General features: G+C 40.4%; 4 protein-coding genes, 1 long non-coding RNA gene and 4 other non-coding genes across 10 annotated transcripts; 4 read left to right on the forward strand and 5 right to left on the reverse strand.

Annotated features, from left to right (window-relative positions):
• The first annotated feature begins 286 nt into the window (after positions 1–286).
• Positions 287–6,177, forward strand: aqp8a.2 (aquaporin 8a, tandem duplicate 2). Of its 2 annotated transcripts, none has more exons than XR_013503718.1 (4): positions 287–662; positions 2,476–2,602; positions 3,840–4,846; positions 5,379–5,462. XR_013503718.1 is itself a non-coding variant. In XM_078278917.1 (4 exons), exons 1-4 carry the CDS (start codon positions 403–405, stop codon positions 5,515–5,517), a joined length of 741 nt encoding a protein of 246 aa, XP_078135043.1. In that variant the 5' UTR covers positions 287–402; the 3' UTR covers positions 5,518–6,177. The 2 variants fall into 2 exon arrangements, 1 of the variants encoding a protein (XP_078135043.1); XM_078278917.1 differs by having other exon boundaries at positions 3,840–4,054; positions 5,379–6,177.
• Positions 6,011–7,595, reverse strand: hbae5 (hemoglobin, alpha embryonic 5). The gene is made up of 3 exons (XM_078278919.1): positions 7,439–7,595; positions 6,812–7,019; positions 6,011–6,228 (listed from the first exon to the last, which is right to left on the reverse strand). The coding sequence occupies exons 1-3, from the start codon at positions 7,531–7,533 to the stop codon at positions 6,100–6,102; spliced, it is 432 nt and encodes a 143-aa protein (XP_078135045.1). The 5' UTR covers positions 7,534–7,595; the 3' UTR covers positions 6,011–6,099.
• On the forward strand, positions 7,073–7,166 carry trnai-uau (transfer RNA isoleucine (anticodon UAU)). The gene is made up of 2 exons: positions 7,073–7,110; positions 7,131–7,166. It is a non-coding gene; the product is annotated as a tRNA-Ile (tRNA).
• Positions 7,582–10,577, forward strand: LOC144536036 (uncharacterized). Its single transcript, XR_013503719.1, has 2 exons — positions 7,582–9,309; positions 9,394–10,577. It is a non-coding gene; the product is annotated as an uncharacterized LOC144536036 (long non-coding RNA).
• An 865-nt stretch (positions 10,578–11,442) lies between these two features.
• On the forward strand, positions 11,443–12,837 carry LOC144536034 (hemoglobin subunit beta-1-like). Its single transcript, XM_078278918.1, has 3 exons — positions 11,443–11,722; positions 12,237–12,459; positions 12,616–12,837. The coding sequence occupies exons 1-3, from the start codon at positions 11,631–11,633 to the stop codon at positions 12,742–12,744; spliced, it is 444 nt and encodes a 147-aa protein (XP_078135044.1). The 5' UTR covers positions 11,443–11,630; the 3' UTR covers positions 12,745–12,837.
• Positions 12,838–14,068: 1,231 nt separating this feature from the next.
• hbae4 (hemoglobin alpha embryonic-4) lies at positions 14,069–19,806 on the reverse strand. Its single transcript, XM_078279391.1, has 3 exons — positions 19,392–19,806; positions 16,960–17,164; positions 14,069–15,003 (listed from the first exon to the last, which is right to left on the reverse strand). Exons 1-3 carry the CDS (start codon positions 19,481–19,483, stop codon positions 14,875–14,877), a joined length of 426 nt encoding a protein of 141 aa, XP_078135517.1. The 5' UTR covers positions 19,484–19,806; the 3' UTR covers positions 14,069–14,874.
• Positions 19,807–21,780: 1,974 nt separating this feature from the next.
• trnai-uau (transfer RNA isoleucine (anticodon UAU)) lies at positions 21,781–21,874 on the reverse strand. The gene is made up of 2 exons: positions 21,837–21,874; positions 21,781–21,816 (listed from the first exon to the last, which is right to left on the reverse strand). It is a non-coding gene; the product is annotated as a tRNA-Ile (tRNA).
• Positions 21,875–23,249: 1,375 nt separating this feature from the next.
• Positions 23,250–23,343, reverse strand: trnai-uau (transfer RNA isoleucine (anticodon UAU)). Its single transcript has 2 exons — positions 23,306–23,343; positions 23,250–23,285 (listed from the first exon to the last, which is right to left on the reverse strand). It is a non-coding gene; the product is annotated as a tRNA-Ile (tRNA).
• A 1,388-nt stretch (positions 23,344–24,731) lies between these two features.
• trnai-uau (transfer RNA isoleucine (anticodon UAU)) lies at positions 24,732–24,825 on the reverse strand. Its single transcript has 2 exons — positions 24,788–24,825; positions 24,732–24,767 (listed from the first exon to the last, which is right to left on the reverse strand). It is a non-coding gene; the product is annotated as a tRNA-Ile (tRNA).
• Between the last annotated feature and the right edge of the window lie 1,878 nt (positions 24,826–26,703).

The raw sequence follows: 26,703 nt of genomic DNA on the forward strand, positions 1-26,703 counted from the left end.
TTCAAGTCTGACTGGCACAAACCCATATGGAGCAGTGTAAAGTCTATGGTCCAGGTCTATCTTATCTATATGGCCACTGTTGTTCCATGCATGCCTGCATCCAAGTAAAGAAGTAATGATGATTAATAACAAGTACTTATCTCACCCCACAGGCTGAGGTTAACCTCAAAGTGTCAAAGGGTTTGGAGTGTGGATTGTATAGATATGAGTACAACAACAATATAATATCTTAACAATATATCTTTGTTGTTTTGCAATTCCATTTCAGTGTGCCAGCTGCTGCAGATAAATATAAATAACTACAGCAGCTATCAGTTCCCTTGACTTAGTGTGCAGTCTTGGTCAGGTGTAGGTGCCGGAGGTGCAGAATTTCCTTTAGGTAGAAATAAAAAGAAAGCCGCAATGGGAGAGGAGAAAATGGAAATGGAAGACACAGACTCTACTCTGATGAAGAAGGGACAGAAACCACCCGCGCCCAAACCTCCCAACAAATATGAGACTCTGTTCCAGCCCTGCCTGGCCGAGATAGTGGGGACCATGTTCTTTGTTTTTGTCGGCTGTGTGTCTGTCATCGAGAATGTGCCGGCGGCTGGACGGCTGCAGCCAGCCCTGGTGCATGGACTGGCTGTGGCGGTGTTGGTGGCGGTCATGGATAACATCAGGTAAAGGTGTAAAGAATAGAAAGTCAGATGCAGGCATTTGGCAGAATCATATATATTTGAGTGGAATAGGTCAAAGGAAAAAAAGTTGAGTTCCAAATTGCATACTTTTTCTTTTTACTTTTGGTATGTACTGTTGTATGCTGTATGAATACAATTGGGACACTTCGTAACATTGCACCTTGAACTTTGACCTGTTGTGGCAGAAGGTAAACAGCTACAGCGACAACAGTTAAGATTAGGCACCAAACGACTAGTTCGGTCGTGGTTTGGATTAAAACCCTCCCGAGGAACGAACATTTGTTTCCTGGGTGAAATAATTAAAATTATATTATTAGATTAGATAGATTTTGCGAGATATTGCTTAATTTATGTCTGTAGCTGTATCCATTCTAGCCACAACCACTTTCACACTCTTGCTCATATATGCTGATCAAAGCATTGTGGGTCAGAATAGCCAGAAAAGCATGCTGCCGTACATACTAAAAAATCCAACCTGGTACTTTTGGCATACTACATTTGACACACTATATATTGGGACATACTTAATCTTTTTCTGGCATACTAAATAGTATGGTATGGTAGTATTATATAATCTGAAAATGGTGAGCATTGTTTTGCTGTAGTTTCCATGTTACATTACATGTCATTTAGCTGACGCTTTTACCCAAAGCGACTTACAATTGCTATACATATCAGAGGTTGCACGCCTCTGGAGCAACTAGGGGTTAAGCGTCTTGCTCAGGTACACATTGATTGATGTTTCGCAGTGGGAATCAAACCCAGGTCTCCCACACCAAAGGTATGCGTCATATACACTGCGCCATCACCATCCACGTGTTGAACGACAAACTGCTACCCTTCCTCGCGTCTTAGTCCATCCCACCGAGGAAGCATGGAAGAGGGACAGAGGAAATCAAGGGAGGAGAGAGGGAACAAGGAAATGTGCTTTAAAGGGATGAGGCTTCCGTTCCGTGTTTTTTTCTCTGTGTCAAGACTGAACCTCTCTATATATGGGTGCACTCTACACCACTAGGCCACCCAGGCACGGCTTGCAGCTGCACAGTTTACGGGAAGGCTGCTCTCGTGTATCCTAACTCACGTAGCTCCTCGGAGATCCCTCCTCAAAGCTCGCGTCTCGCTGCTCGGGGCAGGAATAAGGGATTTTAGTTGCCTTCACGAAGGAGGGACAGAACAACCTCCGGTTCAACCGAGGACTGAGGAGCGAGAATCTATCGAATAAGGGAAGTGGGATGCACCCTATGTATTGACACACTAAATCTTTGGTAACACTTTACTTGAAGGTATCTACATAAGAGTGACATGACATTGTCATGAACACATGAACCCTAACCCTAACTTGTCTTGACAAAAACCAAATGACACTAAAAGAAGCGTTATGTTCTAAACGTTTATGACTTGTTTATAATGTTCATGACACGTTCATGACAGTCATGTCACTCTTCTGTAGATACCTTCAAGTAAAGTGTAACCAATCTTTTTCTGGCACACTAAATAGTATGGTAGTATGTATTGGAACGCAAAAAACGTTTCTCATCTGATCTCAGGGCCACGTTCAGCCCTGACAAAACGTAGCAACACGGAGTGCCAGCACACTGCCTTTTTATTACCATGAGTTTACGTACACGCCTCTGCTGATTGAGTATCACCTGTGACACACCCACCAAGCTAGAGGAAACATACCTCAAAGCCTGTTGCACACAGTTGCACAACGATCTGAGGAAACGGGTCGTTCAACCCGGAAACAGTAGATTGAACACGTCCCAGCTCCTCACTGCTGCTTCTTTTTCTCTAGTGGCTCCCATTTCAACCCTGCCTTCACTATCGCCATCTTCCTGTGTGGAGGCATTGAGCTGATGATGGTGGGACCCTACCTGGTCAGCCAGCTGATTGGAGGAGTGCTGGGAGCTGGAATGGCCAAGGTGCGTTGAAAGTGAACTACTTCAAGTGCACAATATTCTGAAAGGATGCATGCGTAGGTCCTTTTTTGCACACACTTAAACATGTAAAATCCAATAATCAAATCCTTAATAATACATGTCATAGATCAGTGATTCTCAAAGTGGGGTCTGGGGACCCGTAGGGGTTGTGGCAGTCTGCTAGGGGGTTCATGAAAAGTTTTCAGATTCATTCATTCAAATGATCATGATCATTTTTTGTTGTTGACTTTTTTTTACAAAAGGCTTCATAGTTAAACAAATACTATTTTTAATATTTCTATCTAAAGTAGTTCATAGATTACTTTCTAATCTAACATCTTAAGGCTATCTTTGCTCTCAGACTCTGCAAACAGTGGTGGAATGTAACTAAGTACATTTAACTAAGTACATTTACTCAAGTACTGTACTTAAGTACAAATTTAATGTACTTTACTTCTTCTATGTCTTTTCTTTTCATGCTACTTTTTACTTCTATTCGGTTACATTTCAGAGGCAAATATTGTCCTTTTTACTCCACTGCATTAATCGGACAGCTTTAGTTACTGGTTACTTTACAAATTAAGATCTTGGCACACAAAACACATGTAGTTTATAAAATATGTTGTTTTATTATGAATGAAACTACCCAACAATATAACAGCCTACAAGTACAGCTGAAATGATTAGACCATTAAACACACTGTTTTGATCGTTTCCAGCATTGAGTACAATTTACTTTTAATACTTTAAGTACATTTTTCCGATGATACTTACATACTCTATCTTAAGTAAAAATGTCAATGCAGGACTTTTACTGTAACAGATAATATAGTGTGGTATTAGTGCTTTCACTGAAGTAAAGGATCTGAATACTTCTTCCACCACTTGCTAGGGGGTCTGTGAAAGGTTTTCAGATTAATTCATTAACATTAACATTATATTTTGTTTTCTTTTTTACAAAAGGCTTCATAATGAAACAAATAATATTGTTAATGTTTCAAATATGCAAATATGTTTAATAGCCTACATGTCTAATAAGCATTTCCCTTGTGTTGTTCTTTTACATAACATAAATAAGACTATATAGGTGTAAAACAATAGCTACGTCAATTTATTCCAAAGGACATACAGTACATGTACTGTATGTCCTTGGAATGGGGGTCCCCAGTATGTTCTTAGCTATCCAGTTAGGTATAGGGGTCTTTGGCTGAAAAAAAAGATTGAGAACCTCTTTACATAGATGATGACCCCTGCAGACCGCTACTTAAACGCAACGGGAGCAGCGTTTGATATCCTCAAGTCAGAGAGCCAGCTGTCAGGAGCCATCTTTGGGGAGGTGGCCATGACATGCCTGATCACCATGGTGGTGCTGCTGGTGGCGGTCAACAGCAAGACCAAAACCCCGCTGGCTCCCTTCCTGGTGGGCTCTACCGTTATCATCAACGTCCTGGCAGGGTGAGATAAACCAACAGGCCGATGGCCAACACTGTTAAACATTTACACCGAATTGGAAGTGACCAGCTCGTTCGTGAGCTGCATGATCCAGCTTAAGCAGTGTGATAATAACTGGCATTTCAAAGTAAACAAGTTTCAAAATAAAGTTCCCCAAAACGAAAAGGTATAACGAAAAAACACTTGTAATGATAAAAGTGACGATAATTGATTTTAAACATTTGAAGTTTCTTTGACATGGGAGTCAGCGTATGTTTTTGGGACAGCAGTCTTTTTTTTTTTTTTTTAAGATAACTTTTTGGGGCTTTTCTGCTTTTAATCACTGGGACCGCTTAGATATTCAAGGGGGAAGACATGCAGGGAATGGACCTTTTTCACAGCAGACATTTTGACTTGTCATAGTAGGAAAAGCACAGCTGAAATTGATAACCTTAACCATGGCTAAATTCCACCAAGTGTCCCAGTAAGTTATTTCAGTGAGTCAGCACACACAATACCAGGGCCTCTCCTAAGTGGAATGCAGCCATCATTAATGGTTTTGAACACACCTGTGCTTTTCCTACGACATGTCAACATGTCTGCCGTGAAAACCGCACGCTGGATTCGAACCCTGGGACTCTTCGTCGAGGAACAAACCTCTATTATATGCGCGTGCGCGCGCTCTACCAACTAATCCAGCCGTGCGCCGGGAATTGCTGTTATTTTTTTTCTTAACGTAGACTTATGTTTTTATTTCTTTTTTTTTTGAGACCATTATTTCTACTTTTTGGATACCATTTAAAAATACTAATCCAGGTTTGTTGTGGTTACCAAATGGCCTAGTTTCCATCCTGTTTGTCTGATTTCGAAACAAAATTAGCTCATTATAAAAATATAAATGACATTCAAATTTAATAGCCCATTTGAAAAAATCACTATTTAAATCATCAGTTTGGAATCGATTAACCAATACTACACTGAATCTACATGAAATACACAGTTGTGACATGCAAGTCAATGTAGGTTCCACTGTCGTTATCTGTTTTATACAGTCCATGGTTGTTATCCATATTGGGTTTGTTTTTTAACCTCATCTGTTATTAATATTTCTGACCTTATCTCCTAAAAACTTCAAATGGTGTAACCATGAAATTCCAACTCTGGCTGTTTTTACTAATGTAAAACATGTTCTTTTTAATAACCACATTCATATGAATAATACGACAACATAACTTTATGTTTTGCTGCATCAGTTGTATCAGATTTGAACCAACAACAATTTCAAATCGTTTTAATAATTCAACTTCATTATTAGGCTAATTAAACTTGTACTTTCTTGCCGGCGTAGAGGTGACATATCCGGAACGTGTCTGAACCCTGCCAGAGCTTTCGGGCCAGCTCTGATGACCAACTACTGGACCTACCACTGGGTTTACTGGGTGGGACCCATAGGGGGGGGGCTGGTGGCAGCTGCCTTGCTCAGGTGAGAGAAGCCAGATATGATTGACTGAATTCAAATAATAAATAATATGCCATGGCATGATAAGAGTCACAATGTATCGCTTCTCTTTCAGGCTCATTCTGGGTGATGATAAGTTACGAGTCGTTATGAAATCATAACGGCCTCTATTGTTCGTCCATTGCCAGGGAGACGGCAGTGAACATGTCTGTCCCGCCATATCAGCTACACTCTTGGCTCATGTGGCGTCATAGTGACGTGCGGTCGGTTTGATGCCGTTGTACTTTTCTTTGGTTTTCTTCCATGCCAAACTGTGTGATCACTGCGAATGTTTCAGTATTAAAAAGATAAAGAACAAAATATGTAGATGATCTCTTCATCTCTTCGCCCTACCCATGCAGATCAAATAAATGTTGATTTTGTTACTTGTGTGTATGTGTGTGTGTGTGTGTGTGTGTGTGTGTGTGTGTGACGTAAAAAATAAATATATAAATCATTTCATCAAAACATTTCAGGCGACATTTTTTGGCGGCATGCTGTTTATTTTATGATTTTGCACCACGAGTTACATGATCGCTGGTGGCAGACCGCATTTCGCACTGCGGGCAGCTTAGCGGTATCTCTCAGACAGAGCCAGGGCCACAGCGGTGAAGAATTTATCATAGGACAGGTGGGCCTCAGCGGTGAACTCCTTTGGGAAAATGGTGGCGAGCTCCACAAGAATGCAGTGGGACAGGATCTGCGGATGACAGCGGACACAATTATAAAGCAAATAGATGTTTAACGCTGCAAAAAAAGAGAGAAGAGTTGCCTATTTTCACTGTCCTCCCATGTAGCTCCAACATCCGAAATGCCAGTGTATTACAAAAGAACATGCTTCAAAACTGGCGAAGCGGCTTTGAAAACAAAGATGTCTCCTTTTAACTAGATTTAAGAGAAATTAAGATTTTGGGACGGCAAGTTTTTGTAAAGCACACATGCGTAATTCATGCGAAAATAACTTTGTGCGTAACAGTACGCACAAATCATTTTTTTCTTTCTTTCTTTCTTTCTTTCTTTCTTTGTGCATATAGGCTCAACTAAAATAAAAAGGAAGAAATATAATAATAATAATAATAATAATACATTTTATTATATAAAATACATTGAAATTAAAGACAACTGTACATGTTTGCCACCAATTTGCAAAAGAACATAAATATTTTTTTTAAATATTTAAAGAAAAGAAGAAAAAGTAAAAAAAAAAAAGAAAAAAAAAAAGTAATCTCAGCACATATGATCTCATCATGTTTGTTACATTATATTAATAAACGGTGTCTCACCTTGAAGTTGGCCGGGTCCACTCTCAGCGTGAAGGCGTGCTTCTCGCTGAGCTCCAGCAGGCCCGTTTTCAGGTCGTCAATTTTGGTCACAGCCAGACCTAGTCCACCCATCACTTTCTTTCCGTGGGCCTTGACGGGCTCAGAGCCGGGGCTCAGGTCTGGCCAGTGGCTGAAGTAGGTCTTGGTTTGCGGGTAGACGACAAGCATCCTGTGGAGGTGGAGAAGACGTTTGACTTTCGTGGTTGAGTGAGTTAAAGAAAGGCTCCAGTGGCGCAATCGGTCAGCGCGCGGTACTTATAAGACAGTATGCAGCCGAGTAATGCCGAGGTTGTGAGTTCGAGCCTCACCTGGAGCATCTCTTTACGTGGATGGTAAAGCTCCACAAGCACTGGAACCATTTCTAAATTGACACGCACTCGTCTGTGTTCTGAAAAGTAGTCTCACCTGTAACTTAGGCCACTTTCTAACGCGTTACCTAGGCCTACTTTGCGTTACATTTAGGTTAGGTAGGCCTAACTAAGCTTTGAAATAAAACGGACCGGATCGGCCGCATAAATAAAGTCAAAACACGTCATAAACTTTTCTCTAACATGGAGTTGAAAAATCCCGGGTAAACGTGACACTTACCTGCCCAGAGCTTCAGTGCCAATAACATCTGCTGACTTGGAGATTTTGCCCCACAGGGCCTTGACGGCAGCCTTGTCTTTGTCGCTCAAAGTCATGTCGGCTTGGTTCTCACTCTCTTTCTCTACCAGAGTCGGATGATGATCCTCGGTCAATTTGGACTTCTACTTAAATTCATGTGGCCGGAGAGCCGCACCCACGGGAGCTGATGCCAAGCCGCCTATCAGAGCCTCCCTCCCGGTCTGATAGAAATTTCGGTGGACGCATGCCAGCGGTATCAGCTTGAGGCATTGGGCGTCAGTTGGTGGCCAATTTCGTAAAACGAATGCGTAATGGGGTCCTGCTGTGGTTTGTTTCTAACGAAGGATAAAGAAAAGATTACCCTGAGCACGTGCAGAGCAAAGGCATATCAGGTCACACGAGAATGGAGCAGCGAGGAAGGATGAGTGACGTCAAGTTAATATCAATAACCCTGATGTTAGAAATAGATGGTCTCTCGCACCGCAGAAGAAAAGTTCGATATTTCTTTTGCACAGTGTGAAGATTTTCCTTTGACAGGCTTATTTATTTCTGTACTAACAGTAGCCTAAAGGTTTTGATCAGTGGGGTCCGGGGACCCGTAGGGGTTGTGGCAGTCTGCTAGGGGGTTCGTGAAAAGTTTTCAGATTCATTCATTCAAATGATCATGATCATTTTTTGTTGTTGACTTTTTTCTTACAAAAGGCTTCATAGTTAAACAAATATATTTTTAATGTTTCTATCTAAAGTAGTTCATAGATTACTTTCCAATCAGGCCATGAAGGCCTCTTCCTGTCGACCATTAACTTGTTGTCCTTCCAGGTCAAAATTCAAAATTAACTTCTTTTTTTTTGGCGCTTTTCCTGAAATTTTTCTTGCTATTTTTGATGATTTTGTCACTTTTTTCAGCGCTTTCTTTTATTCATGGTCAAGAAACCTAATTTAAATGACATTATACCTAATTTAAAAAAAAATAAAAAATAAAAAACCCAGAGATGATGATGACTAATAGTTAAGATCAAGAGGATGTTGAGTGAATCAAGGACTGGTTTATGTCAAAGTTTGGTCAGGATGCTGTTTTAAAAACATTTAAAAACATTTTTCAAATGCTATGAAATTGAATAAAACACCCCAAATTCAATGGAAATAATAATTAATTTAACTAATTTAATTAATGATGCATGCATCCAAGTTATTTTTGGGGCAATTTAGTTGCAAGAAACCCATATTTATGATATAAAAATAACTTTGAAAATGGGTCAAATTTGACCCGAGGACAACACAAGGGTTAATTTAATTTCCACAATTTATTTAAAGCATTTGACTTAACAAGTAGGAGAAATAATGCGTGTTTTAAGGATCATCAGATGAGTGGTTGCACACATTTGATGAAATGACTCCAAATTTAGTAACACAAGTTCATTTAGACTTTCTACCCTATACAGCATGTAAACAGGATGTGATGGATCATTTTCTGAAATTAAATAAACACAGTCTTATGGTGTTGCAGCTGTGAAAGCCGTGTAATATTTAGCAGTAATTGCATTTTTATTTATTTATTTTAATTATACGTGTTATTGCCATGAACCTATTTCATATCGGGGGGGGATCACTCGCTCATAACGTGGGTGGAGGCTGCTGCAGATAACCCGCGCGTGCTTTCCTAGATAACGCTCTGGCATCAAACACTCTCCAGCTGCTCTTGCAAATTCGGTCACATTGTTTTTACATGAAGTCTAATAAACACAAATAAAGTAATAATTTATCAGAAATTAAACTCGTTTTTTTTTTTATTCCTGTTTCCTATTTTGTCCAAGAATATTACTGAGGTATTTTTGTATATATTTTTTTTGCAGGTAACACTTAAATTATTTAATAGTTATGTTTTATTATAACGTTACTAATAATGAGTGAGTAACTGAGGGGATTCGCCTTCGCAGCCGGCCTTCAGAGGGGTTTCGCCTTCACAGACGGCCTCCAGAGGGATATCGTCTTCGCTGTCGCCCTCCAGAGGGATTTCCCCTTCACGGACGACCTCTAGAGGGGTTTCGCCTTCGCAGACGGCCTCTAGAGGGGCCCCACCCTGAGGGGCTCTACTTTCGCCGATGGCCGCCTCCGAGTCCTCGACGTCCTGCTAGGCCGCCTTAGGGTCTCTACCTTCGGCCGCCTGAGGATCTTCGCTGTCCAGCTCGACCTCCTGAAGGTCCTCGATGGCCTGTTTGGCCGCCCAAAGGGTTCCGTCTTCGCTGCTGTCCGCAGTCCTGGACTAGCTGGCCGCAGCACCTTGGTGCCCAGGCCTCTCTGTCCCCTGTTGTCGAGGCCACTCTGTCCCCTGTTGCCGAGGCCTCCATGTTCCCTGTCCCGAGTGGCCCCTCTCTGTTCCCTGTCCCTCTCTGTTCCCTGTCCCCTGTGCCTCAGTGCTCTCTGTTCCCTGTGCCTCAGTGCTCTCTGTTCCCTGTGCCTCAGTGCTCTCTGTTCCCTGTGCCTCAGTGCTCTCTGTTCCCTGTGCCTCAGTGCTCTCTGTTCCCTGTGCCTCAGTGCTCTCTGTTTTCTGTGCCTCAGTGCTCTCTGTTCCCTGCGCCTCAGTGCTCTCTGTTCCCTGTGCCTCAGTGCTCTCTGTTCCCTGCGCCTCAGTGCTCTCTGTTTTCTGTGCCTCAGTGCTCTCTGTTCCCTGTGCCTCAGTGCTCTCTGTTCCCTGTGCCTCAGTGCTCTCTGTTTTCTGTGCCTCAGTGCTCTCTGTTCCCTGTGCCTCAGTGCTCTCTGTTCCCTGTGCCTCAGTACTCTCTGCCCTCCCTGGGTTGTTTCTGCCTGTTTTTTTGTTTATTTTTGGACATCTGGGATCTGGGGTTTGGTGTTATGGTTTTGGTGTTTTGTCTTGTCTTATTGTAGTCTGTTTTCCTGTCATTTTTGTAGATATTCATAGAGCATTTGATTTGATTAATTTTTACATTTATGTTAGGGACTACAACAAAAGTGTTATCTATTATGTTGTTCGATCTGTTTGATGGATTTGTTTTTTTATGTTTTGTGTTTTTATTTATTTAGTTTTTTATGTTTTTTGCATGTTCTGTCTGTTTGGTTTATGTAAAAATAAATAATAAAAAATAATTATATATATATAAAACGCCATTTTTGAATGATGGTTTTTATAAAGTGTTACCTTTAACGGCGTATTATTGCACACATCATAGCATTTAATATATCAAGTATTTCTTAATGATTACCAAATGATTTGTAAACCTGAATGGCTATTGAAGTGTCAACGGATGATGATAATACCTTGTTAGTGCTTAATAATAAATACTCTGTAAAGCATCTATAAACATGATTTAGATAGCTATTATCAGTGCCCAAATAATGAAATAACCAACTATAGATCACAAAACAAATGGGCCCCGTACAGATTCATGTTATTAATGTTATACTTGAAGCTTTATAACCCACTTATTAATCCATAACGAATGTGCATAAGCACAAGTATAGGCTATATCTAAATGTATTAACAAACTATTTGCACCAAACTATTATACATCATCATTTCAGTGTTTGTTAACATTATAGATTTGAACTAAAATATCAACTTACCATGTATTAATGATGGGTGGTACCAGTCAAAAGACATCAGTTAATAAGCAGTTAGGGATTGTGCTGAAAACAAGGCCCAACGTGTCCAGGTTAAATTAGCTAAATCAGAACAGTGGCTATCATTTCACACCTTCATTTTATTTAAAGATTATATATTTATTTTTGGCATTTATGGAACTTATTTTGTGACAGCTTGGACAAACAAGGGGAGAGAGAGAATGACATGCAGCAAGGTCCTGTGTCGAGGACCAAGCCGCTGTGTATTGGCGAGCGCTCAAGAACCACAAGACCAAGACCACCCGTAGCGTACGTATGTGTGGTGACGGTTATTAGGGTGACGTGCGAGATCGGCGTAGGACAGGCTCAGGTGACGTGCATGTGAGGGTCTGCAGCCGGACACATTAAACTTTCTACAAACACCTGGAGGAGTCTGCAGTTTATCTGAAACGCTCATCTCCAGCCTATCACATCTGGGGGAGCGGGTGGGGGAGCACTGGCTTAAATAAACGCGGGTCGAGCTGAAGCAGCAGCCAGAAAACTATTCAGCTTTTTTTCTGTAAAGCCTGGACACAAATTAAAAAAAAGAGCTGACATGGTTAAGTGGACTGACGAGGAGCGTAAAGTCATCAGCAGCATCTTTTCCAACCTGGACTATGATGACATCGGCCCCAAGGCTCTGCGCAGGTAGGCTACAAAAAAAACTAAAACCCAACTGCTCTGAATTATAAAGTTAAGCCCTCTAAACAGCCCAATTGTGGTGCAGCTACAGAAGGGCAAACATGAAAAAGCTTTAGGTGGCATTTAATGATGCGTTCAGAATATTTCTCAAACTGGACAAGATAGATGGACTGGCTCAAAGATGGACAAGGGCAATATGTGACTAGTAATGTTCCCACCTTTCATGCTATGTTGAGGAATAGTATGTACAAATGAATGTGTCGCTTAAGTTATTTAAAAAAAAAGAAAAGAAAAGGTAATTATAATGGCTTTAACTGACCCCACACACTTCTTATTTTTGGCATGTCTGTATGTGTCACATTGATCTTATGAACTTCAATGTATGTAACGGGGGTTTTTTTTTCTTGCCTTTTTTGTTGTGTTTTACATACTGATATGAACCTGTGTGTCTGAAATAAAGTTTTCTAGTTAATCCAACATAATCCTTCCGGTCTTACCCTACCTGTCTCTCCCCCTGCAGGTGTCTGGTCGTTTACCCATGGACCCAGAGGCACTTCAGCTCCTTCGGTGACCTCACCACAGCCGCTGCCATCATGAAAAACGAAAAAGTGGCAGCCCACGGCACCAAGGTGCTGCACGGTCTGGACCGGGGTCTGAAGAACATGGACAACATCAAGGCCACTTATGCCGAGCTGAGCATCCTGCACTCGGAGAAGCTGCACGTGGACCCCGACAACTTCAAGGTACACACACACACACACACACGCACACACACACACGCACACACACACACGCACACACACACACACACACACACACACACACACACACACACACACACACACACACACACACAATGTAAGGACTTTGACTTTACTGACTGTTTTCCCTTCGTATAGCTGCTGGCTGACTGCCTGACCATTACCATCGCCGCCAAAATGGGAGAATCCTTCACACAGGTGACGCAGGCCATCTTCCAGAAGTTCCTGTGCGTGGTGGTGTCCGCTCTGGGAAAGCAGTACCACTAAGCCCAGTAGCTTCCGCACCTGGATACCATGAAGGAGATCTGATGTCTGTTCACCTGTCTCCTCAATAAAGAAATAAAGTTAAACTGAAGAAAAGTCTATTTTTCTTTTCTTTCGTGTGTGCGTAATTACGCATGCGGCATCATATTACATTTGGTACTGATTCAGGGAGGTTTTGAATTTAAGTTAATGCTACTCTGTTAGCCGCTTACATTGATGAATTAATGCAGAATTGCTCATGAATTTCTGTTGCTCACCATTAACAAATGATGACTTTACGTGATTAGTTTACACTTAACAGATCATTCATTGAGGAATGTTAATTCGGAATTGGCATGCAACCAAATCAGCTGGATTCCAGATACATAAAAGTTCATTTCAGACCCATGCATGAACTCAGCCTCTCTGTAAACAGAACAGCACATATTCTCACGTGCTGCATGACCCAACTGAGGTCATGTGGGTTCAATGTTCGAAAATAACGCCTCAAAAGTGCCCTCTTGGATGCCCCTATATGGTAAATAAAACAAAAGAGAGTGCCTTCTGCGGTGGCCCAAATGTGCAAGAAAACGTGAAGAAGTGCCCTCTAGATGAAATAGTTAATACTTCCCTGTGTGTTTTTTCAAAACAAAAGCATCATTCTGTCATCTAAAAAACTTTAAGATGCCAGAACCGCCATAACGTGCAACTACACATAACTTTTTGTCCGTAGTAAAGTTATGCTTTTGTGAAACTTTAACTTTAACGTTTCGTGTGAATCACTATTAAGACCAAAAAAGTGTTTGTTTATAGACTAACAAGGGACGACATTTACGCGATAACAGGCATGAATACAAGCCTATTTTTATATTTCCGATGGAATATGTGTTTGGTAGGCCTGTGTCTGATATCCTGTAGTAGCCTGTAATTAACACGGTTTACTGCTGGGTTATACAGTATAAAATAAAGTATCTTTCTTGCAATTATGCTTACGACTCTACATTATTTTACTTGTGTCAACCAGTCCAGCCATATTTGTCAGATAAAATATAGCCTATAACTCAGTTTTCCACTTGCCAAAAAGTGATCGCAGCTCCCGCCTTATTACTGAAAGGTTCTTTCTGTGCCCAAAGTGACTTGCTTTTGCATATATTTAACAAATTGTTAGCTCAGCAAATCATGTTTACCGTCTGAAAAGTATTTAAATGGCCAATATAAGTAGTAACATTATAGTTTTTTACTTGCCAAAAGGTGATTGAGGCCTCTCCTTATTGACTGAAAGGATTTTTTCTGTCTCAAAATGATATGATTTCACTGTCATAGTACATTCAGCACCACAGACAGCTCCTAATGTATTAGACGTTTATTTCAGCAGTAGGGATAGCTCAATGAAAATGTACACAATACGATAACCGTCAATTTTTTATACTATGGTATACATGAAACCAGTATACCACTGCAACCCTAACAAGATGTAGATATGCTGTTACTGTGCCTCACACATTTCCACAATGACTTCTTGCATTGCAGCTTTCCTATTGTTTTAAATGTATACAAATTACTGCTGCTTTATTTAGATTTTCAAAAATGATTACAATTCTTAAGACAAAAATGGTCAAAAATCTGGTGTTATTACTCAAAAATAATTTTCAAAAACACTGCCCATCTTGAAAAAACAAACACCTAAGGTACACATTCACTATAAGTAAACATACAAAGTTATGTATTACTTCATTGTTTTTGTAATAAGGACACCAAAATTACAATTATAAATGCATCAGATTTGGTTTCAAGTTGTCATTGTTTTCCATTTAAGATATTATAGTATACAAATCAACCTGCAGGGATTTCCAATTTCTTTGAGTTGAATTACACACAGCATTGCAATCTAATAATGTATGTTATGTTTCTAAAATGGTCATCATTACATAATTTGTAATAAATGGGATAACACATGCAAAAACACAGGTTTGGCCCATGGTTGGTCCTTTATATGGATTTTATATGGTACAGCACAACAGGAAAATTGTTTGTTTCACATTTTTATTATTACAAAATATTCCATTATAACAACTACACATACATAAATAAATACCTCACATCATATGGCATCATAAATGGTTCACATACTTCCTAAAAACCCGTGACTGGGTCTCATCTGAATTTCTCGGCGAGCACGGCTGCGAAAGCCGACAGGTACTTGTCCATTGCAGCGTGTGAAACTGGTGTGAAGTCGTTGCGCATGTGAGCTGCCAGGGTGACGAGCATACAGTGTGAGAAGAACTGCAGAGAAGATAAAGGATCGTTATTGACTCAATGCTGATTCTAGTTGGGCCTTTAATTTCAAATAAATAAAATATAAAATTCACGGCAACTTATTCAGATATCAATAAACATGGAGCTAGTGCGAAGTAAAGTCCTTTCAGTAACACCTGCCGTGCCAAGTTCTGCATCCCTGCCGAGACCCGCATCCGCACGGGAGTTTTAGCTTAGGTAGTGGAGCTATCGCCTACCAATCAGAAGGTTGGTGGTTCAATCCCCTGGCTATGCAGTCCCATGTCAAAGTGTCCTTGGGCAAGACATTGAACCCCGGATTGCTCCCGATGCTGCGCCATTGGTGTGTGAATGTTTATCTGATACCACAAGCCACAGTGTATGAATATGGGGAATTGGTGCCTGTAATATGTAAAAGCCCCTTGACGCATTATTATTATTAGGCAGAAATGATTGTTGCTGCCCTAGTGGATGCAATTCTCGGCAGGGGTGCAGAACACGGCACAACACTGCTTCATGCATATCAAATCATAATGGAGATTATGATGAAAATGATACATCCAAGAAAACTCAATGCATTTAGCTTTAAATCTAACATAAACATAAAATGATATGCCACATATTTTAAATAATGTGTTAAGAGAGATATAAGATATAAATAGACTCCATCACTCCATCACATCACTCCATCACATCACAAAATATATATACGTGGAAATAACCAAATAATACATTTCATATATATATATATATATATATATATATATATATATATATATTTATTTATTTATTTATTTGTTAATGAAATGTATTATTTGGTTATTTCCACAATATTATATTTTCCTAAATGTGTGTGACAATATTATATTTTCCATATATATAAAATATATTTGTGTTGCAGAAACATCAACAGTATGTGTTAAGCTCCTTGAGCTGTTGGGAGAAATATGGCAGCCATGTTGGTTTTGAAGCTTGAAACAGCTGCTCCTGCTGACATCGGTGGACTTTGATCTGATATGGTGTCACTTTGGCACCACTGGAAATTCAATACCATACTGTTCATACCATGAACACCTTAAGAACATTTGAATTTGGAATGTAACTAAGTACATTTACTCAAGTACTGTACTGAAGTACAAGTTTGAGGAACTTGTTCTTGAGTTTTTTCTTCTCATGCCACTTTATATTTCTACTCCATTACAATTCAGAAGGGAAATATTTTACTTGTTACTTCAATACTATTATCTGCTTTAAATTATTTTCCTAATTGTAATTATTATTATTATTATTTTTTTTTTTATAATTGTGAGGTTCGTACTTTTGGTTGGACAAAACAAGTATTGTAAGGGTGTCGATTTGGGCTCTGGCTAATACTGACAGCATTTATCACTATTTTCTGAATTTTTCCAAACCAATCCATCAATTAATCAAGAAAACATTGATAGATTAAACCATAAATAAAAATAATCATTAGTTGCAACACTGTACAAAATACTTACAAATGAGCCCTGCCTCAAACAACTCTGAATTAAAAGTTAAATCCTGTTTTTACATTAATGCACGAGTAATAGTAATCTAATAATATAATATATACTAGTATATCAGTCACAGGGGGCATTTTTCTGCGAGGCAGAAGACCCGGAAACACTGACCAATCAGAGCACACTGGGCTTTTTCAGAGGGGGGCTTAAAGAGACAGGCGCTAAAACTGAGCATTTCAGACAGAGGGTGAATGCAGGTATATTCAGACAGACAGTATGAGAAAAATAAAGTTTTTTTTTTATACATTAAAGTATGTAAACATGTTCTATTAAAAACCCAAAGTAGTCTTTACAGTGTATTAGTACTTTTATTTATATACTTCCCACACCACTGTTAATAAGAAACAATTAATCAGTAACCATTCACAAGTGTTAATCTCCTCAGTATGATCCATCAGTAGAACTGATGCTCTTGTAAAGGCACCTTGAAGTTGGTGGGATCTATCCGGAGTTGGTAAGCGTGCAGGGTTTGCAGAGGACCCAGGGTGACGGCCAGCTGGCTGATGTCTTTGGCTCCCTCTGCGATGGCCAGAACAATCTTCTGTCCGTGAGAGCGCAGATGAGCGGAGCTGGGGCTGATGTCAAGATGGGAAAAGTATGTCTTGGAACCTGGTTGAGTAGCAAACATCCTGTGGAGGAATTGGGAGTTCTTGTCAGTAGTGTTGCAATGATGCACATTCGTAATCGAAAGACATGCTACATCCACCCTACTATGTTTTCATTTTTTAAGCGGCGTACTGAGACAAGAACAATCTCTGTCCACACAAGAGTTTTAGCTACAATAGCTGAACTAATCTCCGTTCATATTAACACGCCTGACAATGCACATCACATGACCATTCGCATACAAGCGCGTGACAGTGGTAACAGGAAGATTGTCCGATGTTACTCAGCGGTTCAAAATCATGGATGTACAAGCTGAAAATACAGAAAATACGTTTGACGATGACGAAAAGTAAGACCAGTGATTTATTTGCTTGGACCATGACGAGGTGGAACTGGTAGGTAAACCTACCTAACCAATAAGACTGACTGACGTGCATCGCCATTTCCAAAGGTCTCCATTTATGCCCGTCTAAACTACAAAGCAACCACTGAGTTTTCAAACCAAAACGGGGCAGCGGTGAGTCCAAATTTCTCAGTTTTAGGGGCTTGGAAACGCCTGGGAGTTGTGTGAAGGCGTAAACGTAGCAAAAGATATAAATTTTTAAAACAAAACAAATTGTAAATGTAGTCACGGAAAACATTATCGACGATCAGAGTCTGTGAGATATGGAGACTGATATTGGCCACTCCTTTTGCTGCCACCATCATCATCATCATCATCATCATCATCATCATCATCATCATCATCATCATCATCATCATCCCTGGTGTGAACACACTGCCCACTCATTTAAACATGGCACTTCACTGATCTTGGATCATAGCACTGTCTGAAGTTTGATGACTAAGCAAATTCTGAGTAATGCACCAGCATTAAGCTATGTTCACACTTGGTGTCTTTTTTGACAAGAAAACGTTGACTAGGGCACTTTTGTAGTAAAAAAAAAGAAGAAGCTGGCGTATTTTGGTTCCAAAAAGCAGCCGAGAGCGTCTTTTGTTGCTATAACAACAGCTACTGCTACAGTATCCTAGAGCGCTATGTGGAGCAGTGCTAACATTAGATAAAACAAAGTGGTGGAGCGAGCTAGAGAAAGAACAGAGAGAGAGAGAGCGGTGCTACTAACGTTACATAAAACAAAGCGAGTTCCCTATATGCAAGTTTTTTTTTTGCAGGATGGTAGGGGAAGACTCATGAATATTCATTAGGGAACTCATCCCTGATTGGCTAACCCTGACATTCTTACCCTAACCATAACCAATCCCACTCCTCTAGCCTAAACATAACCAATCCCACCAGAGCAGGCAACGAGTACTAGCCATTCAGAGGGAGAGTAAGGCGGGTTCTTCCCCTACCATCCTGCAAAAAATGTTTCGCTCCCTGTACAGGAACTCCATTTTTTCTTGTTGTTATGAAAACGACAGGTCTGACTTCTCCGCTTGTCATTGGTCAGCTGTCAAAAAAAATGCTTGACGTACTAAACCCTGTTTGTTAAAAAAGCGCTCACGAATTTTTTGAAAACAGGGTTTACTCCATAGGATTATAATGTAAAACAGATGCTGGCAGCTTAAAAAAGACGCCAAGTGTGAACATAGCCATGATATCCTATATAGAATTTAAAAGGTAACTAATAGCCACCCGCCAGTTGATAAATCATTTACCAATGCTTTATGGCCATAATGTATACCGTTATAAATGTCAATTACTCATTTATAATAATAATAAATACACCATCAATTCTTCATGAACACATGTTGATGAAGGGTTTTCACTTTCTAATAAGGCATAAGGAAGTGGCTTAGATCTACGTTATTGCCATTAACACACATTCACAGGAAATATAGAACAAACACACACACACACACACACACACACACACACACACACACACACACACACACACACACACACACAGCTGGGCAGTCATGTGTTGCATCATGGAAACATGTTTGACTTTTTGTAGCCATTGAACAATCATTGGAAGGTTGTTTAAGTGGTACTTCCAATAAGAACACTAGGGAAAAGTACGTTTCCAGATATTTCTCCATTTCTTTTTGTAACGTTTTTCCAAAATATTTGTATTTTCGGACAGTCCCAAAGTATGAGTATGGTCACCGACCATACCACAGCTTCTCCGTGAGTCTAAGTTGACTGAAGAGCTAAGATAAAAATCTCTTTGCAAGCCTTTACATTAAACACAAACAGACGTGTTTGTAATGCGGAGATGTCTACACAACAGAGTATGGACCTACCTAAGAAGCGCCTCTGCTCCAATATCTTCTGCCACAGGAGTCAGTCTTTCCCATATCTCTGCAATGAGCTCTTTCTCCCTCGCTGAGAGCATCGCAGCCTCTCGCACTGGACGTTAGAGAATTCACTGTAGTCGAATATCCAGAGTGTGAGATGACTTTACAACATCTTAAACCCTAAAACCATCTTAACACCACATTAACGCCGTTAACCAAAAAGGCGAGTAAAAGTAAAAATGAGGCTACTTCTGTGTGAAGATGACGACGTGTGAAGCTGAGGGTGTCCGCGGCCGTGTTGTTTCCCTGCCCGCTGTTATCGGACAGCAGCAGCTGCAGCAGCAGCAGCAGCAGCAGGGCAGGGTGGGGTGGGGGCTCCACGCCACTGCGCTATCTGCTGCTTCACGTGCGTCACGCTGGATTTATCCACCACAACAAGCATTAATGTGTTCGACCACAAAGTGCAGCTGGTGTGGGGTTGCCAGAGGGCAGAGGTGGAAAGTAACAAAGTACATTTACTTAAGTAGGCTACTGCGTTGGTTCCCAAAGTGGGGAGTCGGGACCCAGGGTCCTGTTCCAGGGGGTCCCCAGAAAGAGGGAATCATTTATGTTCACTATAAGGCAAGGCAGCCTTATTTATATAGCACATTTCAGCAACAAGGCAATTCAGAGTGATTTACATAAAACATGAATGAGCAAACATTCATTAAAGAGAAGCTTTATTAATATAGCTAAAATAGAACAAGACAGGTATAAAACACAAGAATAAAATTTACAGTGCAGTGTAAGAAAGTAACAATCACTTGATTTAAAAAAGGCAGCATCAAAAAGAAAAGTCTATTCCATCCATAACACAATGACAGAATGCATGACTATTTTGATCGTGGGTATCATCCATAATAAAACATCTAAAAGCAAAGATCCTGTCAGGTGGGGGACCCTGCATAGGACATATTCATGTCAATGGGGGTCCTTTGCCTAAATTTATCAGTTTAGGGTTCCTTGACGTAAACAAGTTTGGGAACCACTGGGCTACTGTACTTACGTACAATTTTGAGGCTCTTGAGTCTTTTCAGGTCAATAAAAAGGCAGGAGAAAGACATTTAGCAGGAGTACAAAAAACTGGTCCAGCAGGTCAACCAGTAACAAGCTGACCAGTGTGACCACAGTTGGTGAGTGTCTCTCCACAGTCGTTGCTCCCGCTCGGGTAAAAAACATGAAAAGCTATGGGGGCCCGGATAGCTCAGTTCGTAGAGTGGACGCCCATATATAGAGGTTGCTGTCAGATGGGGGACCCTGCATAGGACATATTCATGTCAATGGGGGTCCTTTGCCTAAATTTATCAGTTTAGGGGTCCTTGACGTAAAAAAGTTTGGGAACCACTAGGCTACTGTACTTACGTACAATTTTGAGGCTCTTGAGTCTTTTTCTTTCCTTTGGGTTCTGGGAAATTGTGATGACATTTCTCTCTATTTTTAATTGAGCGATCAATTCATTGAGAAAATAATGAGCAGATGAATCCACAATGGAAATAATCAGCAGCCTGGTTGCAGTCCGATACAAAATATTTCAAAATGAGCTCCAACCAACTACAACAACTGTGAAATCCTGCTTTTACATGAATGTGTAACAATAACCTAATGATATAGTATAACAGTCACAGAGGACATTTCTCTGCATTAAGTAATTTTACTTTCAATACTTTAAGTACGTTTCTCTGATTGTACTTATGTACTTTTACTTAAGTAACATTTTAAGTGGAGTATTGATTTTTTACAGTGTGGTATAGACCTTTTTAACAGCAGACATGTTGACATGTCATAGGAAAAGCACAAGTGTATTCAAAACCATTAATGATGGCTGCATTCCACTTAGGAGAGGCCCTGGTATTGTGCATGCTGACTCATTCAAACAGCCTACTGGGACACTTGATGGAATTAAGGTTATCAATTTCAGCTGTGCTTTTCCTACTATGACAAGTCAAAATGTCTGCTGTGAAAAAAGGTCCATTAGTAAGTAAGGATCTGAATACCACTTCCACCAGTGTCCGATGCTGGCCCTTTCGGGGCCTTCACATTATTCTTATTTTTGTTTGTTTATGGGGATTTTAGCAGGTGTAGGTGCTCATCTTCTCCAGAGTTGCTTACACTTAACTAAGTGAGTAAGTGAATTTTGATTAATGTTCTCATAAATCAATAAATGAAGGTGAGCTATTGATCACAACTTTTGTCAACAACATGCACATCTTTTTATAATCAAGGAAGCTGCAGCATGAAGGCCAAGGACTGTAGTAGTTTAAGTTATCTTATTTAGCAGTTTGGTCATTCAAAGATTAGCTTGATTTGTTTGTGAACAGAGAATGTTCAAGTCATCCCCTACGTGGTAAAACTCAGCTGCTCCAGGTGAGGCTCGAACTCACAACCTCGGCATCACTCTGCAGGTTACTGTCTTATAAGTACCGCGCGCTGACCGATTGCGCCACTGGAGCACGTCAAAGCATCTATCAAATTCCTGGGAAATCAGACTGATTACTCTGGCCAGACAGGTCAATAAAAAGGCAGGAGAAAGACATTTAGCAGGAGTACAAAAAACTGGTCCAGCAGGTCAACCAGTAACAAGCTGACCAGTGTGACCACAGTTGGTGAGTGTCTCTCCACAGTCGTTGCTCCCGCTCGGGTAAAAAACATGAAAAGCTATGGGGGCCCGGATAGCTCAGTTCGTAGAGTGGACGCCCATATATAGAGGTTGCTGTCAGATGGGGGACCCTGCATAGGACATATTCATGTCAATGGGGGTCCTTTGCCTAAATTTATCAGTTTAGGGTTCCTTGACGTAAACAAGTTTGGGAACCACTGGGCTACTGTACTTACGTACAATTTTGAGGCTCTTGAGTCTTTTTTTTCCTTTGGGTTCTGGGAAATTGTGATGACATTTCTCTCTATTTTTAATTGAGCGATCAATTCATTGAGAAAATAATGAGCAGATGAATCCACAATGGAAATAATCAGCAGCCTGGTTGCAGTCCGATACAAAATATTTCAAAATGAGCTCCAACCAACTACAACAACTGTAAAATCCTGCTTTTACATGAATGTGTAACAATAACCTAATGATATAGTATAACAGTCACAGAGGACATTTCTCTGCATTAAGTCATTTTACTTTCAATACTTTAAGTACGTTTCTCTGATTGTACTTATGTACTTTTACTTAAGTAACATTTTAAGTGGAGTATTGATTTTTTACAGTGTGGTATAGACCTTTTTAACAGCAGACATGTTGACATGTCATAGGAAAAGCACAAGTGTATTCAAAACCATTAATGATGGCTGCATTCCACTTAGGAGAGGCCCTGGTATTGTGCATGCTGACTCATTCAAACAGCCTACTAGGACACTTGATGGAATTAAGGTTATCAATTTCAGCTGTGCTTTTCCTACTATGACAAGTCAAAATGTCTGCTGTGAAAAAAGGTCCATTAGTAAGTAAGGATCTGAATACCACTTCCACCAGTGTCCGATGCTGGCCCTTTCGGGGCCTTCACATTATTCTTATTTTGTTTGTTTATGGGGATTTTAGCAGGTGTAGGTGCTCATCTTCTCCAGAGTTGCTTACACTTAACTAAGTGAGTAAGTGAATTTTGATTAATGTTCTCATAAATCAATAAATGAAGGTGAGCTATTGATCACAACTTTTGTCAACAACATGCACATCTTTTTTATAATCAAGGAAGCTGCAGCATGAAGGCCAAGGACTGTAGTAGTTTAAGTTATCTTATTTAGCAGTTTGGTCATTCAAAGATTAGCTTGATTTGTTTGTGAACAGAGAATGTTCAAGTCATCCCCTACGTGGTAAAACTCAGCTGCTCCAGGTGAGGCTCGAACTCACAACCTCGGCATCACTCTGCAGGTTACTGTCTTATAAGTACCGCGCGCTGACCGATTGCGCCACTGGAGCACGTCAAAGCATCTATCAAATTCCTGGGAAATCAGACTGATTACTCTGGCCAGACAGGTCAATAAAAAGGCAGGAGAAAGACATTTAGCAGGAGTACAAAAAAACTGGTCCAGCAGGTCAACCAGTAACAAGCTGACCAGTGTGACCACAGTTGGTGAGTGTCTCTCCACAGTCGTTGCTCCCGCTCGGGTAAAAAAACATGAAAAGCTATGGGGGGCCCGGATAGCTCAGTTCGTAGAGTGGACGCCCATATATAGAGGTTGCTGTCAGATGGGGGGACCCTGCATAGGACATATTCATGTCAATGGGGGGTCCTTTGCCTAAATTTATCAGTTTAGGGGTCCTTGACGTAAAACAAAGTTTGGGAACCACTAGGGCTACTGTACTTAAGTACAATTGTGAGGCTCTTGAGTCTTTTTCTTTCCTTTGGGTTCTGGGTAATTGTGATGACATTTCTCTCTATTTTTAATTGATCGATCAATTCATTGAGAAAATAATGAGCAGATGAATCCACAATGGAAATAATCAGCAGCCTAGTTGCAGTCCGATACAAAATATTTCAAAATGAGCTCCAACCAACTACAACAACTGTGAAATCCTGCTTTTACATGAATGTGTAACAATAACCTAATGATATAGTATAACAGTCACAGAGGACATTTCTCTGCATTAAGTCATTTTACTTTCAATACTTTAAGTACGTTTCTCTGATTGTACTTATGTACTTTTACTTAAGTAACATTTTAAGTGGAGTATTGATTTTTTACAGTGTGGTATAGACCCTTTTTAACAGCAGACATGTTGACATGTCATAGGAAAAAGCACAAGTGTATTCAAAACCATTAATGATGGCTGCATTCCACTTAGGAGAGGCCCTGGTATTGTGCATGCTGACTCATTCAAACAGCCTACTGGGACACTTGATGGAATTAAGGTTATTAATTTCAGCTGTGCTTTTCCTACTATGACAAGTCAAAATGTCTGCTGTGAAAAAAAGGTCCATTAGTAAGTAAGGATCTGAATACCACTTCCACCAGTGTCCGATGCTGGCCCTTTCGGGGCCTTCACATTATTCTTATTTTGTTTGTTTATGGGGATTTTAGCAGGTGTAGGTGCTCATCTTCTCCAGAGTTGCTTACACTTAACTAAGTGAGTAAGTGAATTTTGATTAATGTTCTCATAAATCAATAAATGAAGGTGAGCTATTGATCACAACTTTTGTCAACAACATGCACATCTTTTTTATAATCAAGGAAGCTGCAGCATGAAGGCCAAGGACTGTAGTAGTTTAAGTTATCTTATTTAGCAGTTTGGTCATTCAAAGATTAGCTTGATTTGTTTGTGAACAGAGAATGTTCAAGTCATCCCCTACGTGGTAAAAACTCAGCTGCTCCAGGTGAGGCTCGAACTCACAACCTCGGCATCACTCTGCAGGTTACTGTCTTATAAGTACCGCGCGCTGACCGATTGCGCCACTGGAGCACGTCAAAGCATCTATCAAATTCCTGGGAAATCAGACTGATTACTCTGGCCAGACAGGTCAATAAAAAGGCAGGAGAAAGACATTTAGCAGGAGTACAAAAAACTGGTCCAGCAGGTCAACCAGTAACAAGCTGACCAGTGTGACCACAGTTGGTGAGTGTCTCTCCACAGTCGTTGCTCCCGCTCGGGTAAAAAACATGAAAAGCTATGGGGGCCCGGATAGCTCAGTTCGTAGAGTGGACGCCCATATATAGAGGTTGCTGTCAGATGGGGGACCCTGCATAGGACATATTCATGTCAATGGGGGTCCTTTGCCTAAATTTATCAGTTTAGGGGTCCTTGACGTAAAAAAGTTTGGGAACCACTAGGCTACTGTACTTAAGTACAATTGTGAGGCTCTTGAGTCTTTTCTTTCCTTTGGGTTCTGGGTAATTGTGATGACATTTCTCTCTATTTTTAATTGATCGATCAATTCATTGAGAAAATAATGAGCAGATGAATCCACAATGGAAATAATCAGCAGCCTGGTTGCAGTCCGATACAAAATATTTCAAAATGAGCTCCAACCAACTACAACAACTGTGAAATCCTGCTTTTACATGAATGTGTAACAATAACCTAATGATATAATATAACAGTCACAGAGGACATTTCTCTGCATTAAGTAATTTTACTTTCAATACTTTAAGTACGTTTCTCTGATTGTACTTATGTACTTTTACTTAAGTAACATTTTAAGTGGAGTATTGATTTTTTACAGTGTGGTATAGACCTTTTTAACAGCAGACATGTTGACATGTCATAGGAAAAGCACAAGTGTATTCAAAACCATTAATGATGGCTGCATTCCACTTAGGAGAGGCCCTGGTATTGTGCATGCTGACTCATTCAAACAGCCTACTGGGACACTTGATGGAATTAAGGTTATTAATTTCAGCTGTGCTTTTCCTACTATGACAAGTCAAAATGTCTGCTGTGAAAAAAGGTCCATTAGTAAGTAAGGATCTGAATACCACTTCCACCAGTGTCCGATGCTGGCCCTTTCGGGGCCTTCACATTATTCTTATTTTGTTTGTTTATGGGGATTTTAGCAGGTGTAGGTGCTCATCTTCTCCAGAGTTGCTTACACTTAACTAAGTAAATACAAATCAAACTATAAAGACGTTATTTTTCATTATTTTCTCTATATAGAACTCGTGACCATTTCGTTCCTAAAACTGTCTTATTCCACACCATGGCAAGAGAAAAAAAAGCATGTTAAATGTGAGTCAGAGGTTTCACAGTGGAATATATTTTGCAGTGTGGAGAAGGTTTTTCAGATAAACGTTCATCTGCTGCTATCTGCAGTTCCATGCGCTGCAGGTCAAGGAACAGTGGGTGTGAGGCCACAGATACCATCAGATACCATTGTGTGAAGAACCATGGAGCACTGGCCAGAGGTCTTTACTGTTTCTGTAACACATCATGTGTCTTTTATAATACATTTGAACCGACATCATCATGCATCCAGAGCCAGAGAGCAGGCAGAGGTTTTTCAGTGTTAGAAGAAGCAAGACGTGGTGACAGTTTTAATAACCCTAACACTAACCCTTTTTTAACAAAATCAACAATTTAACAGTAGTGCATATTTCCCAACAAGGTTACAGCGAATCATATTATCAAATACCAAATGCCACATAGTGAAAGCTTGCTTTTGGGGGCCCCTCTGGGATTCTGGGGGTCTGGGGCTCCAACGCAGTTGCCCACTTTGCTCCATTGATGATTCAGCCTTGATTTATAGGCTCCGGTTTGTCTGGAGTTAGACCAAACAGGCATGTGACAATTTGATGAACCACTTTTTGTCACTTGGACTATTCAAAGACTACATTAAAACACAAT

This window comes from Sander vitreus, chromosome 21 (assembly GCF_031162955.1).
Source record: "Sander vitreus isolate 19-12246 chromosome 21, sanVit1, whole genome shotgun sequence".
Taxonomy (NCBI): Eukaryota; Metazoa; Chordata; class Actinopteri; order Perciformes; family Percidae; genus Sander; species Sander vitreus.

Bases quoted from the DNA above. Each gene is read 5' to 3' on its own strand.
- aqp8a.2 (XM_078278917.1), top strand. From the start codon at position 403: ATGGGAGAGGAGAAAATGGAAATGGAAGACACAGACTCTACTCTGATG. The intron at 663-2,475 runs GTAAAGGTGTAA...CTTTTTCTCTAG, and splicing joins GCGGTCATGGATAACATCAG to TGGCTCCCATTTCAACCCTG. The intron at 4,055-5,378 runs GTGAGATAAACC...TTGCCGGCGTAG, and splicing joins ATCATCAACGTCCTGGCAGG to AGGTGACATATCCGGAACGT.
- hbae5 (XM_078278919.1), bottom strand. From the start codon at position 7,533: ATGACTTTGAGCGACAAAGACAAGGCTGCCGTCAAGGCCCTGTGGGGC. The intron at 7,020-7,438 runs GTAAGTGTCACG...CCACCTCCACAG, and splicing joins GGCACTGAAGCTCTGGGCAG to GATGCTTGTCGTCTACCCGC. The intron at 6,229-6,811 runs GTGAGACACCGT...TGTCATCCGCAG, and splicing joins TGGACCCGGCCAACTTCAAG to ATCCTGTCCCACTGCATTCT.
- LOC144536034 (XM_078278918.1), top strand. From the start codon at position 11,631: ATGGTTAAGTGGACTGACGAGGAGCGTAAAGTCATCAGCAGCATCTTT. The intron at 11,723-12,236 runs GTAGGCTACAAA...CTCCCCCTGCAG, and splicing joins GGCCCCAAGGCTCTGCGCAG to GTGTCTGGTCGTTTACCCAT. The intron at 12,460-12,615 runs GTACACACACAC...CCCTTCGTATAG, and splicing joins TGGACCCCGACAACTTCAAG to CTGCTGGCTGACTGCCTGAC.
- hbae4 (XM_078279391.1), bottom strand. From the start codon at position 19,483: ATGCTCTCAGCGAGGGAGAAAGAGCTCATTGCAGAGATATGGGAAAGA. The intron at 17,165-19,391 runs GTAGGTCCATAC...ATTCCTCCACAG, and splicing joins GGAGCAGAGGCGCTTCTTAG to GATGTTTGCTACTCAACCAG. The intron at 15,004-16,959 runs GTGCCTTTACAA...TCTTCTCTGCAG, and splicing joins TAGATCCCACCAACTTCAAG to TTCTTCTCACACTGTATGCT.